General features: G+C 41.0%; 1 protein-coding gene across 1 annotated transcript; it reads left to right on the forward strand.

Annotated features, from left to right (window-relative positions):
- The first annotated feature begins 6,964 nt into the window (after positions 1–6,964).
- mmp13b (matrix metallopeptidase 13b) lies at positions 6,965–10,820 on the forward strand. Its single transcript, XM_034548927.1, has 11 exons — positions 6,965–7,102; positions 7,283–7,393; positions 7,683–7,810; positions 7,929–8,077; positions 8,231–8,356; positions 8,437–8,592; positions 8,736–8,856; positions 9,274–9,407; positions 9,495–9,654; positions 9,765–9,868; positions 9,955–10,820. Exons 1-11 carry the CDS (start codon positions 6,974–6,976, stop codon positions 10,053–10,055), a joined length of 1,419 nt encoding a protein of 472 aa, XP_034404818.1. The 5' UTR covers positions 6,965–6,973; the 3' UTR covers positions 10,056–10,820.
- The last annotated feature ends 6,396 nt before the right edge of the window (positions 10,821–17,216 follow it).

Here is a 17,216-nt window from a genome sequence, read left to right on the forward strand (position 1 = left end):
GCCTAGTTTAAACACATGGAGATGGAACTTCTGGTTAATGAGAAAGCCTTTTAAATGGTGATTGTGACTCATACCACTTGCAAAACCGAGGAAAGCCTCAGACAGTGCCATGGAATCAGGGAGGGGTTTGCAGAGAGCCGAGGACAGCAAAACCAGAGAGGAAAGAAGTGACATTTGGACAGTGTTTTGGGTCACGTGACATTGTTTTCTCCAACGATGATGCAAATGGATAACGTATTCCACGGGTGGTTTCAATCTCAACATCGTATTCATATTCATTGCACATTTAGAACTGACATGGTTTCATTACTGATACAAATTGATTTTTTTTAAAAAGGCATAAAACGTACACTAAGAGTTTGAGAGTGCTTTGTGCTGATTGACAGATAACGCCAAACAAGTGGTGAAACTACAACGTGAGGCAACACACGGCACAGAAATAGATTCTTTCTGCACGATGTGCTCATTGCTGAAACTGTGACCACGTTCGGCATAAACATGTTGATATTCCCAACGTCGAAAAAAAAAAAACAAGCAGCTCTGATATATTGAGTAAATGGTTTCCTCAGTCCCGGAGAGGAACCTCAAGTTAATTCTCTCCGGACTGATGCAACACAATGAGCTTGGGTGGCACTGCTCATTCAACCCACGGATTAGACAAGGGCTCCCGAAATAGCCCCCGTGCAAAGCCCAATTGTGTCCCAAAGAATTGTACATTTCGATGAGAGACTTGGCTGAGAGGGAGCTGAAATTGCAGGGGTGGATTTAAGGCCTACTGAAAAGAAAAGAGCCGCTAGCCAAGCCGCCAAGACTGGCGAGGGTGTTGCCGCGGTACATCCAGGCTACAATTACAGTCGACTGGTCATTGTGGAGCTTCACGGGGTGCAACAGCAGTCCTCTGCGAGGCCAAGTTTTCCAGACTACGCCGTGCTCTTTCTTGACGAATCTGTGTCGCTCTGGTTTTATGTTTCCGAGTACAGGCGAGGTACATGAAGTCATTTTAAAGCCGTTGTGATGACAGAGAGTGTATTTTTGAGCTGCAGAGACACGAGCTGGGAGAAACTTGCCGTCATGATTAAAGCAGCAGAGACGTCGCTGTTTTGCCCCCAAAACATCCACTTTCACACTGACACAGTGCCAGAGATGTTACACGTCAGAACACAAGGAGCTTCCTTCTGATTTATGTTCTGGTCTTTTGAAGAGTATCATTATCTCCATCGCAAAAAAAATGTATAAATGCAGTTATGTGTTGATGGTGTGGCTGTACTGCTTCCACAGATTTCTGCTGATTTAATAAATAAATAATGAATAAATGTCCACTTTGTGAAACAAATCTCACTAGTGCATTCACAATGAAAATAATGCCTTCTTAATAAAGGAAGAAACGGTTAAGACAATAAAAAAGCCACTTGGGCCTAAAGATCAAAGTTTCTGGCTGAAGTCTGCATTAAAGAACCAGTGTGTAAGATTTAGTGACATCTAGAGGTGAGGTTGCAGATTGCAGCCGCTCTGCTCACCCTTTTCTTTCCAAGCTTGTCAGAACAAATGGCTCTGTGAGGAGCGTCTACTCCAAACGTATATATATATATATATAAGATGTTCATTCTAAGGTAACAACAACACTTAGTTTCAGGTGATTATACACTAATGGAAATAAAAAAAAACTACATTGTACACACAGGGCCAAGAGTGTGTGTGTGTGTGTGTGCTCCAGCTTCAAAACAGCCTCTGCTGCCCTCTTGTGGTTTCTCTCCCACAATGCAGTTGCTAAATGTTGCTGAGTGGGCGTGGCCTTAAACCACAGCAGTCACAGTTGCTCGGAACTTCAATTCAAGGCCTTTTCGGTGTATGATTTGTGGACTTGCAAAGATTAAATATGACATATTATTTCCGATACATCTTTAGCATCCGTGTGATCTAAATCAGGGGTTCTCAAATGGGGGTACGTGTACCTCTTGGGGGTCCGCGAAGGCACTCCAGGGTGTACGTGAATTTTTTTTAAAATAAAATAAAAATGAGCATCCATTAAACATCCTTTCAATATAGTTATTTAATACACATTCAATACAATATAGGTGTAAGTTCAGAAACTGAATTGTATATATTCTATATTAAATCAGACACTGTATTACTGTATATTGTATTTCAGCTTTATTTCTACTAAAAATGACTCAGTTTGAGAACCACTTCAAATCATCCCCTTACTGTAAACTAGGTGATTCATACTGTGGCTCACTTGCCATGCTCTTTGTTATATTATGTTAGATTTGTTTGGCAGACGCTTTTTTACCAAAGAGACTTATATTTAATGTTCTGTACTTTTACTTTAAAAAGGTGTAAAATGTATCGTGACTCATCGCATTTGAGTCTTCAAGTTTTCATTCTAAGTTAAAGGCAAACAAATTAACCAACTTCCCTGCATTCAGGTCAGTTGTAACAGAACAAAAATATAAACATACAGATCATCAAAGTACTTCTCCTGTGGCGTCGTTATTCTGAAGCGTGTTTGAAGGAGCTACACAGCCACAAAGCAAACATTCAGTTATAGTCACTAACCCTATAGTCACTAACCCTACATTGTACACACAGGGCCAAGAGTGTGTGTGTGTGTGTGCTCCAGCTTCAAAACAGCCTCTGCTGCCCTCTTGTGGTTTCTCTCCCACAATGCAGTTGCTAAATGTTGCTGAGTGGGCGTGGCCTTAAACCACAGCAGTCACAGTTGCTCGGAACTTCAATTCAAGGCCTTTTCGGTGTATGATTTGTGGACTTGCAAAGATTAAATATGACATATTATTTCCGATACATCTTTAGCATCCGTGTGATCTAAATCAGGGGTTCTCAAATGGGGGTACGTGTACCTCTTGGGGGTCCGCGAAGGCACTCCAGGGTGTACGTGAATTTTTTTTTTAAATAAAATAAAAATGAGCATCCATTAAACATCCTTTCAAAATAGTTATTTAATACACATTCAATACAATATAGGTGTAAGTTCAGAAACTGAATTGTATATATTCTATATTAAATCAGACACTGTATTACTGTATATTGTATTTCAGCTTTATTTCTACTAAAAATGACTCAGTTTGAGAACCACTTCAAATCATCCCCTTACTGTAAACTAGGTGATTCATACTGTGGCTCACTTGCCATGCTCTTTGTTATATTATGTTAGATTTGTTTGGCAGACGCTTTTTTACCAAAGAGACTTATATTTAATGTTCTGTACTTTTACTTTAAAAAGGTGTAAAATGTATCGTGACTCATCGCATTTGAGTCTTCAAGTTTTCATTCTAAGTTAAAGGCAAACAAATTAACCAACTTCCCTGCATTCAGGTCAGTTGTAACAGAACAAAAATATAAACATACAGATCATCAAAGTACTTCTCCTGTGGCGTCGTTATTCTGAAGCGTGTTTGAAGGAGCTACACAGTCACAAAGCAAACATTCAGTTATAGTCACTAAATTAATATTGACATAAATGTAGAATCGGCTAAATGTAAACGCCCCTCCATGACTCACTTTCTGAAGTGGAGGCCACTGACTGCTACAAAGAAGTTTTTCTTTCTTTCTTTTACTGTAAAATACTGCAGTTGTCCACAAAAAAACAAAACAACTAGTAAAAAAGGATTCGGTCATAACAATGAACTTATTTGCAGATCAGCACTGTTTATCTGTTCCGCTGGAGCTTGTGCGGCTTTCCTCGTACACACCAAGGAAGTGGTGGATTTCATCACACCTCGAGTCATCCATGGACAAACCTTTTGCATCTTCTATGCCAAAATATCATGACCAAGTCGAGGGCCGTTTCCAGGCAGTGGAAACAACAACAACAACAACAACAACACAGACCAAAATGCTTTGGGTTGGATGTCAGCAAAGTGATGCTCTATCCTGAGAAGCAATGAAGAAGATCTCAAAATGCAATGAAAGCAACAAGTAACACAATCATACGACCGATGCCAGTGAATTAGGGTGAATGAACTCTAGAATGAATTCTCGGGAAGGAAGAGCAGCTCGTAATCGTCATATCTGGATTCCTCTCTGACAGCTGATGTCAACACAGTTACATTCATTTTGAATTTGTTTGACTATAGCATCGCATTGGGTTTGTAGGTGTTATAGATTGATTTAATAATAAACAGCTAGATATCAGAACACATTCTTTCTAGGTATATAACATTTCTGAGTTTAGCCTGAAAACAGAAAGCTGAGTCTGAAATGTTCAAACACCTTTGGGTTTTTGTTGCTCTATTAATTTCCCAAATGATTAATACGGCTCCTATTATCAGCGTTGAAGCCTCATTGGACTGCCGGCGTGGCTGTAGACTATTTTTAAAGATTTCGTAATTAGGAGAAGAGTAAAAAAAACTAAAAAACAGACAGACTGAAAATGCTGCTTACTTCCAAAACCTGAGATCATCATTCATATTATTTACTGCATCATACAGTGTGTTATTTGTGGTTCGCAGGTGTAAAAACTTAAAACCTCCCACTTCAATATAGGTCATACGACACAACTTTTTATCTTTTTGAATACAACCAGGGGGCCACGACACAGGTCAGATGTGTGTGTGTTTCCACATTGTGTGCGTGCGTGTGTTTCTCGGATAAATTTCAAAATAACATTAAAAAAATCCCCTTGCCTGCTAACTTCCCGTGGCATGAGTCAGGGCCACTCTGTTAACCACCGTCTAAGCAATGATGCTAGTCCAAAAATATGTTTCCGGAGTGTTTAGACAGACACAATGTGTGTTACACTTTACACATGCCATCTGTCACCGACGTATCGTGCTCTGGCGCTCCTTTAGGACGGCGCCCATGTAATCTGTACACGTTCTGGATGCAGTGTGAGGTGTGAGTTCCTCTGCAGCGCGGCCGCTTCATACCTACACTTGACGTACGGTCTCATACTTAGCAAAACATTGTCATTACGAGACGTTTTACAAAAAGTACCTGGAGCTGAGACAGTGACAAATCCTTCAGTCTCCCTATTGTTGTCAGGGCAGCAATTTAAATGAACTCTACAAAAGAAAAAGTATCCACATTTGTATCGTTCACATAGCCGACGATGTTATTGTGTGAATTAATTGATTTGGGAGAGTGGAAACTATTTAAAAAAAATGTCCAATTCTATTTTGTCATTATTAACTATTTTAGAAGTTAAGGAATGCCATTGTTGTGGCAGGAGCAAATGATTATATATCACCGTTGTTTAACACAGACACTGATGTCGTAGACGCGCTAATGGGCAGCATGTCTTCACCTGCCTTGACTCACGAGACCTGCAGATTACTGCAGTTTACCTATTGTCTGCAACAATACTAAGGTCTTTAAAAGCCGAATGCCAATTGTTGGCACAGTGACTTAAACTTGTGCAAATCTTTTCCTTGAAATCATTATAATACGTCTCTTAGAGAACCATTGTTTTGTTCTATTAAATCCATCCAGGTGTACACTTCCATCTACCCTCCCCAGTGTAACCAGTCGTGCTTTGCATTCCAATGCCCATACTACCATTTACCATATACCATTTAAAAAGATTTAGTATGTCCCAATAATAATATGTAAATTGCTAATACGTTAAAAATACCAGTACCTGCTGCATCCGGTCGCAAGCCAGCATGCTTTTCTGACCCATAATCCTCTGCACAACGGATATATATATACGAGCAAGAAGGTTAAAGTTCAAGGTGTAATGTTATGACAAAGTAGTGTGTGTCAATATTCTGCATACTACATGCAACAGTAGAGGTACTTTGTAAGGCAGGTGCAGTATGCACTTAAAGCAAAAAGAAAGGCCGACAGCCATGCTCGCTGTGTGGGCGCAGCAGGTTTTGAGCGTGTTGCTAACTCATTAGCACGAGACGCAAGGAACAGCTGATGGGATTGTCCTTAGTTTTGCAGGTATTTGGTCATGAGCCAATTTATTAGACACATTTTACCCTGATGTCACAGACATATACGTGAAATGACCACAATGTCTTAACGCGTTGCCTGGCGGTGGCAGGTAATGGGTTAAAATTACACCGTCAATGTAAAGTCAATTCCTTTGTATGTGTTGGACATGCAGATGTGATGCATCCACATAAATATTCACAGCGAGAAAGATCACGTGTGGTCGATGGGAGGGAAAATAAGTTTTTGTTGTAATTTTGGTAATTTGATAATTTGATAATTTACATAATACATTTGTCATTTGTTATCCGGGTGACTCTGAATCAGTCACAACTGTAGAGAGCAACACCGGAAAACACCCAAATCAGGAAGAGCTTGATTTCAATTAATACCAGACAGAAAACCCATGCAGATTATTAGTTTGTCTCATTGTTTGTGAGTATGCGAGAGCTCACATCATGTTTAATAAACCACGATGTCCAAAGGAACATGTACATTTATCATCATCTCTCTCTCTCTCTCTTTATTCTCGCGTGTGTTTGTTAGTCACATATCTAAAATGTCCTCACTTAAAATAACAAGACACAGAAAGACTATCATGAGACCAGCATGAAAAAAATTCCCATAATACTAACTTTTTGATAGTCGGCCCATTGTTTAATTTCTATATTTCAACTGTGGAGGATGTTCAGATATAATAACCAATGATGTGACATCCTTATGCAGGAAAAAAAAATGTCCCTTCTAAAAATCTAAAGACAGTCGTGTTATTCTGGTTGTTTCAAATCATAAAATAAAAATAAAAGGTCAACATTTTTGCCTCATCTACGGGCAAACTCTTTTGACCATTTGGAGATAATTTGAGGGGGAAAACACTTTATCAGAGCATTTTTTTCCGTGGGTTCAAAGGAGTGCACTCAAACCTCAGTGACTGAGAGCAGTTTTACAGATACATGCACATTCTTCAGCAAAGAGGAAGTGGCGAGGTGCTTTTATGTGAATCACCGGGACCCTTTGAAAAAAAAAGAAAAAAAAAAAGTGGATCCAAAACACTATAAATACCGCTTAGAGCTTCTTGATGCCAATGACTGGTTTGGACAACACGAAGGCAACAACAATGAGAGCTTTCCTACTGCTGGCGCTGGTCGCCCACTCCTTTGCTCTGCCTCTGCCGTCCGGGGACCAAGACAGCTGGCTTTTAGCGGAGGTAAGATCTGAGCTCTCTAATTCAGACAAAAAAACCTTGTGAACTGGTTCCAAGTGTTGTTTTTTTTCTTCTTTGCCAAAAAAAAACAACAAAAAAACCTCCAGACAGTGTTATTATGAAGTAATCCTGAGTCTATTTGTTATGAACGTCATCCAGCTTCTGTTCTCTTTCAACACACAGAAGTACCTCCGTCGGTTCTATGACCTCCCAGCTGGTCTCCAAGGTAGACAGAGGTCCGCAGGTGCCTTTGAGGACAAGATCAGCGAGATGCAGAGCTTCTTCAAACTCAAGGTGAGCGTATTATTAATCCCATACTGGTAAAGTCAACGAGCAGCTGGTTTTTGATGATATTGGTGGTGCACCTTGATGCCCACCTTTTTAATGTGATATTAGCTTGAGGAGCATCTTTATTGTATGCTCCTTTTGTGCAAATGTGGAAGTGTAGATAACATTTAAGTATAGGTTTACATTAAAACAGTTTTTTCTATTGGAAAGCTTTTTTTTGGAGGGGAGGGGTAAATTGGGTTTGAGTTATACCCGTGTAACATATTTTCTTTCCACCTCTTCTGCCTCCTTGAAGGTGACGGGGAATCTGGACGACAACACTTTGGAGCTGATGAAACAGGCCCGCTGTGGCGTCCCGGACGTCGGGGAGTACAACCACTTCCCTCGACACCTCAAGTGGCCGAACAACAATGTCACATTCAGGTATGCATTGCAATAATAACGAGTATGATAAATGAAAGTATTTGAACTGCGCAGACAGTGGACACCAGCGTCATTTACTCAGTCCCTTTTCCTTCACTTGAATCCCCTGATGTTGCAGGATAGAGAATTATACACCAGATCTGCAGAAGTCTGATGTAGACAGAGCCATCCGCAAAGCACTGAACATTTGGTCTGATGTCACCCCTCTGATCTTTAAGAAGCTGCACGTCGGCAACGCTGACATTATGATCAGTTTTGGAAGTAAAGGTAATTCTGACAAACTGTAGCATTTCCTCTACTTAATAATTAATAATGTAATTTCTACACTGAATCTGCTAATCACATGCTCCGAATTTCACTAGTGCACATTCTGCTGAAAATATTTTTTTTTAAACAAATTGCTTACGCTTTATTCTGAAGAGCATGGAGACTTCAACCCCTTCGATGGGCCTGATGGATTGCTTGCTCATGCCTACCCACCGGGCCAGGGCATCGGAGGAGACACTCACTTTGATGAGGATGAACAGTGGACCAAAGATTCATCAGGTAAGCGCCGCGCACACATGTGCAGCACAAGTCCCTGAACGGTATCCCAATGATTCAAACTGAATGTCTTTCATCCACAGCGTACAACCTGTTCATAGTGGCGACCCACGAGTTGGGCCACGCCCTCGGCTTGTCCCATTCCACAGACCCGGGCGCCCTGATGTACCCCGTCTACTCGTACACGCCGGGCTTCCCGCTGTCCGAGGATGACATTAAAGGCATTCAAGCTCTCTACGGTGGGAAAATACAAGATCTACAAGTCAAATCATAAGTGATACGCTGCTTCTTTTCTTTTTTTTTGTCGCCCCGCGACCAGGTCTTGTTTATTCAGGGGAAATATGATGTGAACTGTGCATTAATAACAAATGTTCTATCGCAGGCCCAAACCCAAACTCAAAGAAAGTGAAGCCAAAGCCTGACGCACCCAACAAATGTGACCCCATGTTGAGCTTTGACGCCGTCACAGAGCTCAGAGGGGAGACCATCATCTTCAAAGACAGGTGCAGTAACAACCATGATGTTTCATGCAAACAGCCGACACACATAAAACAATGAATAAGACATGTTTGGGGTGGCAGTTGACTTGGTTTTGAGAACTGTTTCAGTTCAAAGCTCCCGAACAGGGCCAAGCATGGAGCGTGGATCGGCAGCTGGCCAGATGTGCCCTTAAGCAAGGCACCGAAAACCCCAAACTGCTCCTTATGCTTCAAAACAGACACAATGCTGTGTGATTGTGTGTAATAATACAAGTTTAATTAGATTGACATGAACTCTTCTTCATCCTCATTGACTAAACTTATAACCACTCGCGGCCGTGTGCGGAAGAGTTGATAATTGTGTGACTCGAACTGAGATTTGCATATTGTGGATCAGTATTTTAATGCAATGTTTTGTCAACACGTCGCACCCTGTTGCAGATTCTACTGGCGTCTCCATTCTCAGATGCCGGAGCCTGAGCAGACACTGATCAAGTCCACGTGGCCCTCCCTCCCCAACAAGGTGGACGCAGCGTACGAGTACCCAGAGAAGGATCAAGTCATCATATTCAGCGGTGGGTTTTGTACATACTTATTGATGATTGCCATTACACTGTGTCATTAGACACCAGATGTGGACCAAAACTCTGTGCTTTCAACAGGGATCCGAATGTGGGCTTTGAATGGATACAACCTGGTGGACGGTTACCCAAAGTACATCCACAAACTGGGTCTTCCCAAGAAAGTGAGGGAAATAGATGCGGCTGTGCACATCAGGGACACCGGGAAAACTCTGCTCTTCACCGATGAGAAGTATTGGAGGTATGTGGTGATGAGTATGAAGTTTTAAAGTCGTTAAACGAGCACACGATCTTCTATCATTTCTGCATTTCAACTAAATGTTTTTTTTTGTTGCCATTTGTCGCCCACAGCTACGATGAAGCAGCAGGCACCATGGACAGCGGCTACCCGCGGTCCATCGAGGTGGATTTTCCCGGGATGGGTGACGAGGTCGACGCGGCTGCATATCGCTATGGTGAAGGCCTCGATTGTCACATTGTTCTGCTTGGTTCAAACATGCATTTTTTTACCTAACCGCTATCTCGCTCTGTTGTCTTTCAGGATTCTTGAATTTCTTCCACGAACACATACAGTACGAGTACAGTTACACCTCAAGGAAGGTCATTCGCATCATGAGGACCAACTCCATCCTCAACTGCTGAGGACAAGGTCTGCAACCGCCAACGGGGACTTTATAATATGCGCATACGATAACATAAATGCAAACAAACATGCACGTTAAAAATGACGATGCAGTTCGTTGAATGAGCAAGGAAGTGGAGCCATGCAGGGTTGACCTGTTAAAGTTTATTTGTACTAGTGCTGGACACCTGTCGGTCATACAGTATAATTTGTGCTGGAAAAATTCCTCAGAAATGTATTTTCTTTGATTATTTTATTTATATTTATTTCACATCTCTATATTCGTACTACAAGTTTCTCTACAAACAGCAAGATCCTTAGCAGGTTAAGTTTCTTGTCCGTATCAGTTTGTCTGATTTTGTGAGCTCTGTATTTGACCATAGTGTACATGTTTCACTGACTTTAATATTTCAACAAAGAGCTTAGCAGTTTAATATATTCTTCTTTTTTTTTTTTTAAGTTTTGTGAATTACAATAAAAGCAGTGACATTAAGTTGAATTGATGATTGTGTGCTGAAGAGCTGAACGTAAAGTGATAATAATGTACCATTTAGTGACATTTTGAGGGACAATATTTCATTTAAATAATTGTATATCGAGTATGTTTTCACATGAATGGGACTCTGTAGGAAATATATACTTACTCAAACCAGTAAGAACACACTGCTTTTACCAGATGTCATTGTACTGTCATATGTCTGACACGTGATCATTTTGGTCTGTATTTTCAAAAATCTTTTTACAAAATGGTTGAAATGTGTTAAATAAAATGTCAGGAAACTAAAGCAACCGGTGTGGTTTTTGATCAGGATAAATAAAGCTGTCTGTCAGATTTGACAAATAATCTTAAAGCAGCTGGACTCTGCCACTCAAGCTCATTAAGAGCTTTTCAAAAGGTATTTAAAAGAAAAAAATACCACACCCACCTCACTTCCAAGAAACTGGGTCATGTCCATGTAGTTCTCCACCTTCTCCACTAGAGAGCGCTCCTATCATCAGTTTGAGTGTGTGAAGGTTCCTCCTTTAACCTGACAGTTCTGGGACAGGTTAAAGTGAGATAGAGGAACATGTAATAATACACAGGATATATGCAACATCAACACAATATTCCACTGCTGAGGTGTCGGGTCTCTTCCCCACCAAGTGTCTCAACCCGTTCCTAAAGAAAACCATTTGTTTCTGCTCCATTAGCACAACAAACGTTAGGGGAAATCTTTGTCTCCTCATTAGATCCGCACATCCGTACCTAGATTCAGACTAACAGTATTAGCAAAGGGCCATTACACACGGTATCTACATCCTCCAGGGTGCTGTAACAATTATCCAATTATTTAAACGGAACATTTGAGGAACACGGAGGCGAAGAATTTGTCTGAGCGGCCTGCTGAAAAGGTCAGCATCTCTAGCGGAAGTTAAGGGAAAGAGTGACGCCTCGAGCCCAAGCAGCGTAATCCACAGGCCCAATCACGCGGACGTAATTGCGGTGCAGTGAAGCAGCCGCCTCATTTGCGCGGTGCAAACCCTGCGTGCTCATCCCCCGGCTCTAGAGAGCTCTAAGATGGTTTATCTGAAAGTAATAACAGTCTTTTTACATAAGCTCTTCTTTCTTTTTTTTTCAATCAAAACGAAGATTAGCATGTCATTTGCATGTGTCAGAAATTATGCATCCCTTTCTGTATGCCACGCGTTTTGAATAGAAATTCTGCGAGTTTCGCTAGTGGGCAATTTGAAAACAAGGGGAGGGGACGTGACAAAGGAAACATTCAAACAAGAGAGCTCTTGTGTTGGGCCAACACCCGAGGCTGAGGTGGGGGGGGGGGGGGGGGGGGGGCTCAGTGACCACTGATGCAGCTGTCTTTGGTCTAACATCCTCCCTCTTCCTGTAACTTTACCTTGATGTTTAGAATGTTTTGGAGATTTGCGGCCCGCCAGAAAGCCGATCCAGCTTTGCAGAGATGGAAGAAGCACCGGTGCACGTTAAGATACAGCCGATGTCACATTTATAGCTTTCTCTCGTGTATGTTTGTTCCAGTTGAGAGGATCACCTTTTCACCGAGGGGAGGAGGAGATTTCACTCTTCGTGGTAAAAAAAAAAAAGGAACAAGACAGTCTCTTGTCTCTCGCTCCCTGGTGGTTTGCAGGAATTGAGCGACTCTTTTGCATTACATTACATTACATGTCATTTAGCTGACGCTTTTATCCAAAGCGACTTACAATAAGTGCATTAAACCATGAGTCTAAACTCAGAACAACAAGAATCAAGCAAGTACAATGTCTTCAATAAAGTTAAACTACAAAGTGCTATCAGTAAGAGCCATTTAAGTGCTACCAAAGTGCTACTACGGCGCTACCTTCCCTCTTGGTATCGACTTAACGTTGGGCTTTTCTTTCTTTTTTTTTTTCTAAAGCAGTGCAACAGAGAGAGCGTCAAAAAGAGAGACGCTTTTAGCCCCGTGTGGATTCAGAGGTCATTTAATTCGGGGGTTTTTCAGTCACATTCGGGCACCTCTCCCTGTTCCCTGTGTCAAAGGTCATCATTACCATATCTGACTCTTGCAACCCCTTTTTCAAAATGCAGCAAACTGGAGCCGCGTGAAAAGATCATAAAACCCTGAATATTAATATATATATATATCCGTCGGTTACAAGTTCAGCGAGGTCAATACATTGCAGAGCATGTGCTGACCGTGCGAGCGGAAGATTTAGACCCTGCAGACAAGACTCAAAACCAGGCGGGTAAGGGTCGGAGCATCTGTGCTCCTAGACTGGAATGATCTGGAAGTTAGTGAGACCATTCACCATCATGATCTCATTCACCTTTTTTTCCTTTTCCCTACATTTTACTTCACTCCTTCATCACTTTTTTGTTGTTGGTTTGCCTCCCGTTCAAGCGCTACAGCACTTTGGTGTAAATACAGATGTCGGATCCTTTTGAGAAAGCCCAGCAGCTCCTGATGGAAACCAGATGGAGGAGAATGACGGATAGGGCAGCAGTCTCAGGATGTCTCCCTTTCCTTCTGGGAAACTCCCCTCCTCGGACTACTAATATGAGAAGGGTGATACTCCTACTATAAGCGTATCAATGTGTGAGTTAGAGCAAGCAACGTGGTTTTGGGGACACGCATCTTCTTTTTGTTAGAACTTGTATTCTTTCAAAAGCCTTGACAAACACGTTTTTTTACTCATTTTACAACGTGAGCTGTAGGAGCCGGACAGGTAGTGTGTCGTGGTTCAACTCAGTTTGAAGGGTTCAGACGAATGTGGCTTCTTTTGTGTGTGTGTGTGTGTGTGTGCGTGTGATCAATCATTCCTTCTGGGGGTACCTGTTTATTTTTCCGTTGCCTTCTGTGTTTGGCCTTCTTGTCTCGTCTGCCAGTTAATCTTCCTTTTCCCTGACTAGAAAAGGAGGAATAAGTGTTTGTAAAGCAGCTAAAAGTGACTCAGTCTGTGCTTCTTCCTCCTAGAAGGTCCGTCTCCGCTCTGTGCTGACCCGTAAGTAGGTCATCCTGACCAGATACGACCCGGGGGCAGATACAGCCGTGTCGTAAAAGTGACCAGTAAATTCAGTCAAAGATTTCCTCTTTTTGGGTCGACAACAGACCTTTCAGCGGGCTCTTGGGAAACCTAAACATTTTTTATTATTAATAATTGGTCATTTGTTAAGAAGTGCAGGCAAGGCCTTCGTCAAGAACACGGAAGTCTTTGCCTTAAAACTTAATAGACAAAAGTTAGAAAAAATAACAAGTTAGTTAAAAGACCCCATACATCTTTTTGGATTCATATAGTATGGAAACAAAAAGCTTTTGCATATCTTAAAGTATTGAAGAGCACTTTACGGCCCATCAGTTTTTAAAAATTGCAACTAGAATGCTTAACAGAAATCAATTGTATCAATGAATATTGTAAAATAACTTCTAACGAACAATATTCTACCAGTAGCCCAAGTGGTGTTTCCATAACTATAATTATGTATGAATATACAAGCTAAGTGTATCAAGCTAAGTCACGCTTTTCTCTCTCATTCCTCCCGTCACACGTCGTAGATTCATAACAGATAACCCTCTCAAGACCTCCTTTAACAAACAGATTTTTTTTTGTCCAGTTGAATATACTTTTGTTATTTTAATGGTGTCATGTCTTAGAAATGCTGTCTTTGGTGTGTCACATGTCACATGACCTCTTGGGTGATTTTCAACACCTGTCACGATTGCAGTTTACACCTTAATGAAGACTTGTTGGGTAGAAAGATGTTTGTTATCCATATATTAAAAATGAGTTAAAAATGAACTTAATCAGAGTGCCTTGGATGCTTTTCAGATTGCAAATCAACACCATAGACTTCCATCTAAAAGAGATGCTTATTCCTTAAAAGTGTGACCTTTTTTTGCCAGATTTGAGGTAATCAGTGGTTCCTAATCTTTTTTCATGACCCCTTAAAACAAAGTGTTTATAGGCGACCGATTGTCACAGGTTGCATATGTATTTAGGTTGTGACAGAGTGATTTAAAAAGAAAATCGATTTTCATTTAATCTTAGAGGCATAGAGTTATGTCTGAACATGTTTCTGCTGTCCTTTTAATCATCTAGCGACCCCTGAGGGCCCCCCTAGTGCCTTAAACCACAATGTGGCATCAGGTTTCTTTTACATAAACATCAAATTCAACCCTTTACACAGACTTTTGCAAATATCGTAAAAAACAAAGCTATTTTTATTTTTTTTTAAAAGGGTGTAAACCCTAAATGAATGTGTTGCATCGTCATAGTTTAAGCCCGATTGTCTTTAGGATTTGCCAAAAGGCGTGGTAACGCAATACAATGGTACACACTTTAACAGCTTTAGTAGCTCTTTAGAAAAACAAGCAAATCTTTGTCGCCTGTGACAAGTTGAGCTGATCTTTTGTTTGTCTGAAAAAAAGAGAAGAAAAAAAAACCTCTGTGCTGAGCTGCAGTTCGCTGACACAGCGCCTCGGTGTCTGGTGTCACGGCAGCACGACAAGCCGGAGGGCATTCGGAGCATCAATACCTCAATATTACTGCTTCAGTGACAAAACAATAGGTCATGTTCAACTTAAAAAAGGAACAATGATTCACTCTTACATTCCAAAGAGATTGTTATTTTATTAAACCGGCCTGTCAGAAACATAACTGGGTGTCGGCCTCCTGCGGTAAATGAAAAGAGCAGTACGGACTCATTCTTGAAGCGAAGTGAATTAGCTGCTTGGATAGCCTGATCCTCCAGAGGATCTATCCGGGGAAGGTCAAGTTACATTTGTTTCATAGCTGTTCATGCAAGAACAGAACACTTAATAAAGACACCCTGGTTCTTGCTTGCCTGAATTAATTATACACACTTCAAAGCATCCCTCTGCTTTTGAAGTAATTACATCTCAGAGGCGGAACCACTGCGGAGAAGCGAGTGATTACCTTTTGATTTATTCGCTCCCACACGCCACACACTGCCACACAGCAAACGGCACGGACAAATTAAGTTGTTTCTGTTTTTATATATATATATATATATATATATATATATATATATATATATATATATATATATATATATATATATATATATACATATATACATATATATACATATACATATATATATATATATATATATATATATATATATATATATATATATATATATATATGTTACGGTGTTTAAAATAAAGAAAACAACACAAGAACAAGCAAAAACAGGCACATGAAGTTGAAGCCAAGGAGAGATATTCATCGTGTTAAATCTCGTTCCGGCTTGCATCAAAGCCAACTGCAGATTACACCAAAGATATGTGCACATGAGATATACATGTCAATAGTGCTTTTTGTTTTTTTTCAGACATCAGCTGACTGAAAACATGGCTCACTCATGTCTCAGTGTCAACTCCATCCACTATAAGGGTCTCTTGTCCTCCGGATTTTTTTTGATCTTCCTTAAGATGTGAAACATCATAAGCTCTTATAAATTGTGTTTTGTCATGTACATAACTTCATGTGTGTCCCCCAGCTAGCCTGTAATGCACCATGCAGTGTGCATGTCAACACATCTGTGCATGTCCCAGACTAGACAGAGGGACACTGTTCGGGGCAAACGGACCCGATGTTCACTCAGCGCAGCGTCCTTGGCCACTGAAATTTCATAATTCAAACTGGACTTTTCATCAGACATGAAGGTCTACAAAAGTGGGACCAAATGGGAAGAAGAAAAAAAGAAAAAGTCACCCTCTTTTGATCTGTGACCTGATTTGTTTTGCTGCCGCATTCCCCGAATGTCTTTGCAATTTCACAGCGTCGTCGTGAGCGTCGTCGTGAGCGTCGCCGTGAGCGTGCATCTCAGCCCTTCTGATAGATGGCAGGTTCCTTCGGGTGTCAACACGCCAGCCCTTCGGGAGATGGACACAAAACACACAAACATCTGGAAGTGTTTTGGTGCAATGGAGTCAATCCGCTAAGAGCCCTGCGGCGGCCTCCGACCAACTCGAAGCAACCTCAGTTGCACTCGACACATAAACCTCGATTAACTCAGACCCGTAAGACAACTGGAAAGATGTGACCTTTGTTTGAAACATATTTTCCCACACTCAATGTTCAGGATATAACATGTACAGTATAATTATGGTGCAATCTGTGAACAAAAAAACCGTTAGACACTTTTTTTTGTGTATGTGTGTGTGTGTGTGTGTGTCTTGGAGTTTAAAAGATGTGTCACAGAAAAGGAATAATGTCTCCTCTGTCTCATTGCCCCCCCACACACACACGTCTTTACTCGCCTCCTTCAGTCACCTCCTTCAAACGCAACAAGCAGCCGAGCAGTAAAAAGAAAGCGCTGCGTGGGCAAACCACTGAGATTCCTCTTTCCTGGAGAGAGACACTCCCTGCTCTGCGTCAGCTTATATTCGAATCACACGCCGCTTTGTAAAACCAGTTCACTGGCAACGTGTTAAATAGTGTCGATGCTGACGCAATATTGGCATTTGTGCTCCTCTGTTGACACATCACACAGGACAACACATACGTCATTCAAACCACGAGTCCATTTATTACACATATGATTCATATATATATATATATATATATATATATAAAGTTATATATATATATATATAAAGTTATATACAATATAGTTACATACATACAAATAACTGGGCTCATCTGACTTTCAATTAACCAACTGG

This window comes from Cyclopterus lumpus, chromosome 13 (assembly GCF_009769545.1).
Source record: "Cyclopterus lumpus isolate fCycLum1 chromosome 13, fCycLum1.pri, whole genome shotgun sequence".
NCBI lineage: Eukaryota > Metazoa > Chordata > Actinopteri > Perciformes > Cyclopteridae > Cyclopterus > Cyclopterus lumpus.

Bases quoted from the DNA above. Each gene is read 5' to 3' on its own strand.
- mmp13b (XM_034548927.1), top strand. From the start codon at position 6,974: ATGCCAATGACTGGTTTGGACAACACGAAGGCAACAACAATGAGAGCT. The intron at 7,394-7,682 runs GTGAGCGTATTA...GCCTCCTTGAAG, and splicing joins AGAGCTTCTTCAAACTCAAG to GTGACGGGGAATCTGGACGA. The intron at 9,869-9,954 runs GTGAAGGCCTCG...GTTGTCTTTCAG, and splicing joins CGCGGCTGCATATCGCTATG to GATTCTTGAATTTCTTCCAC.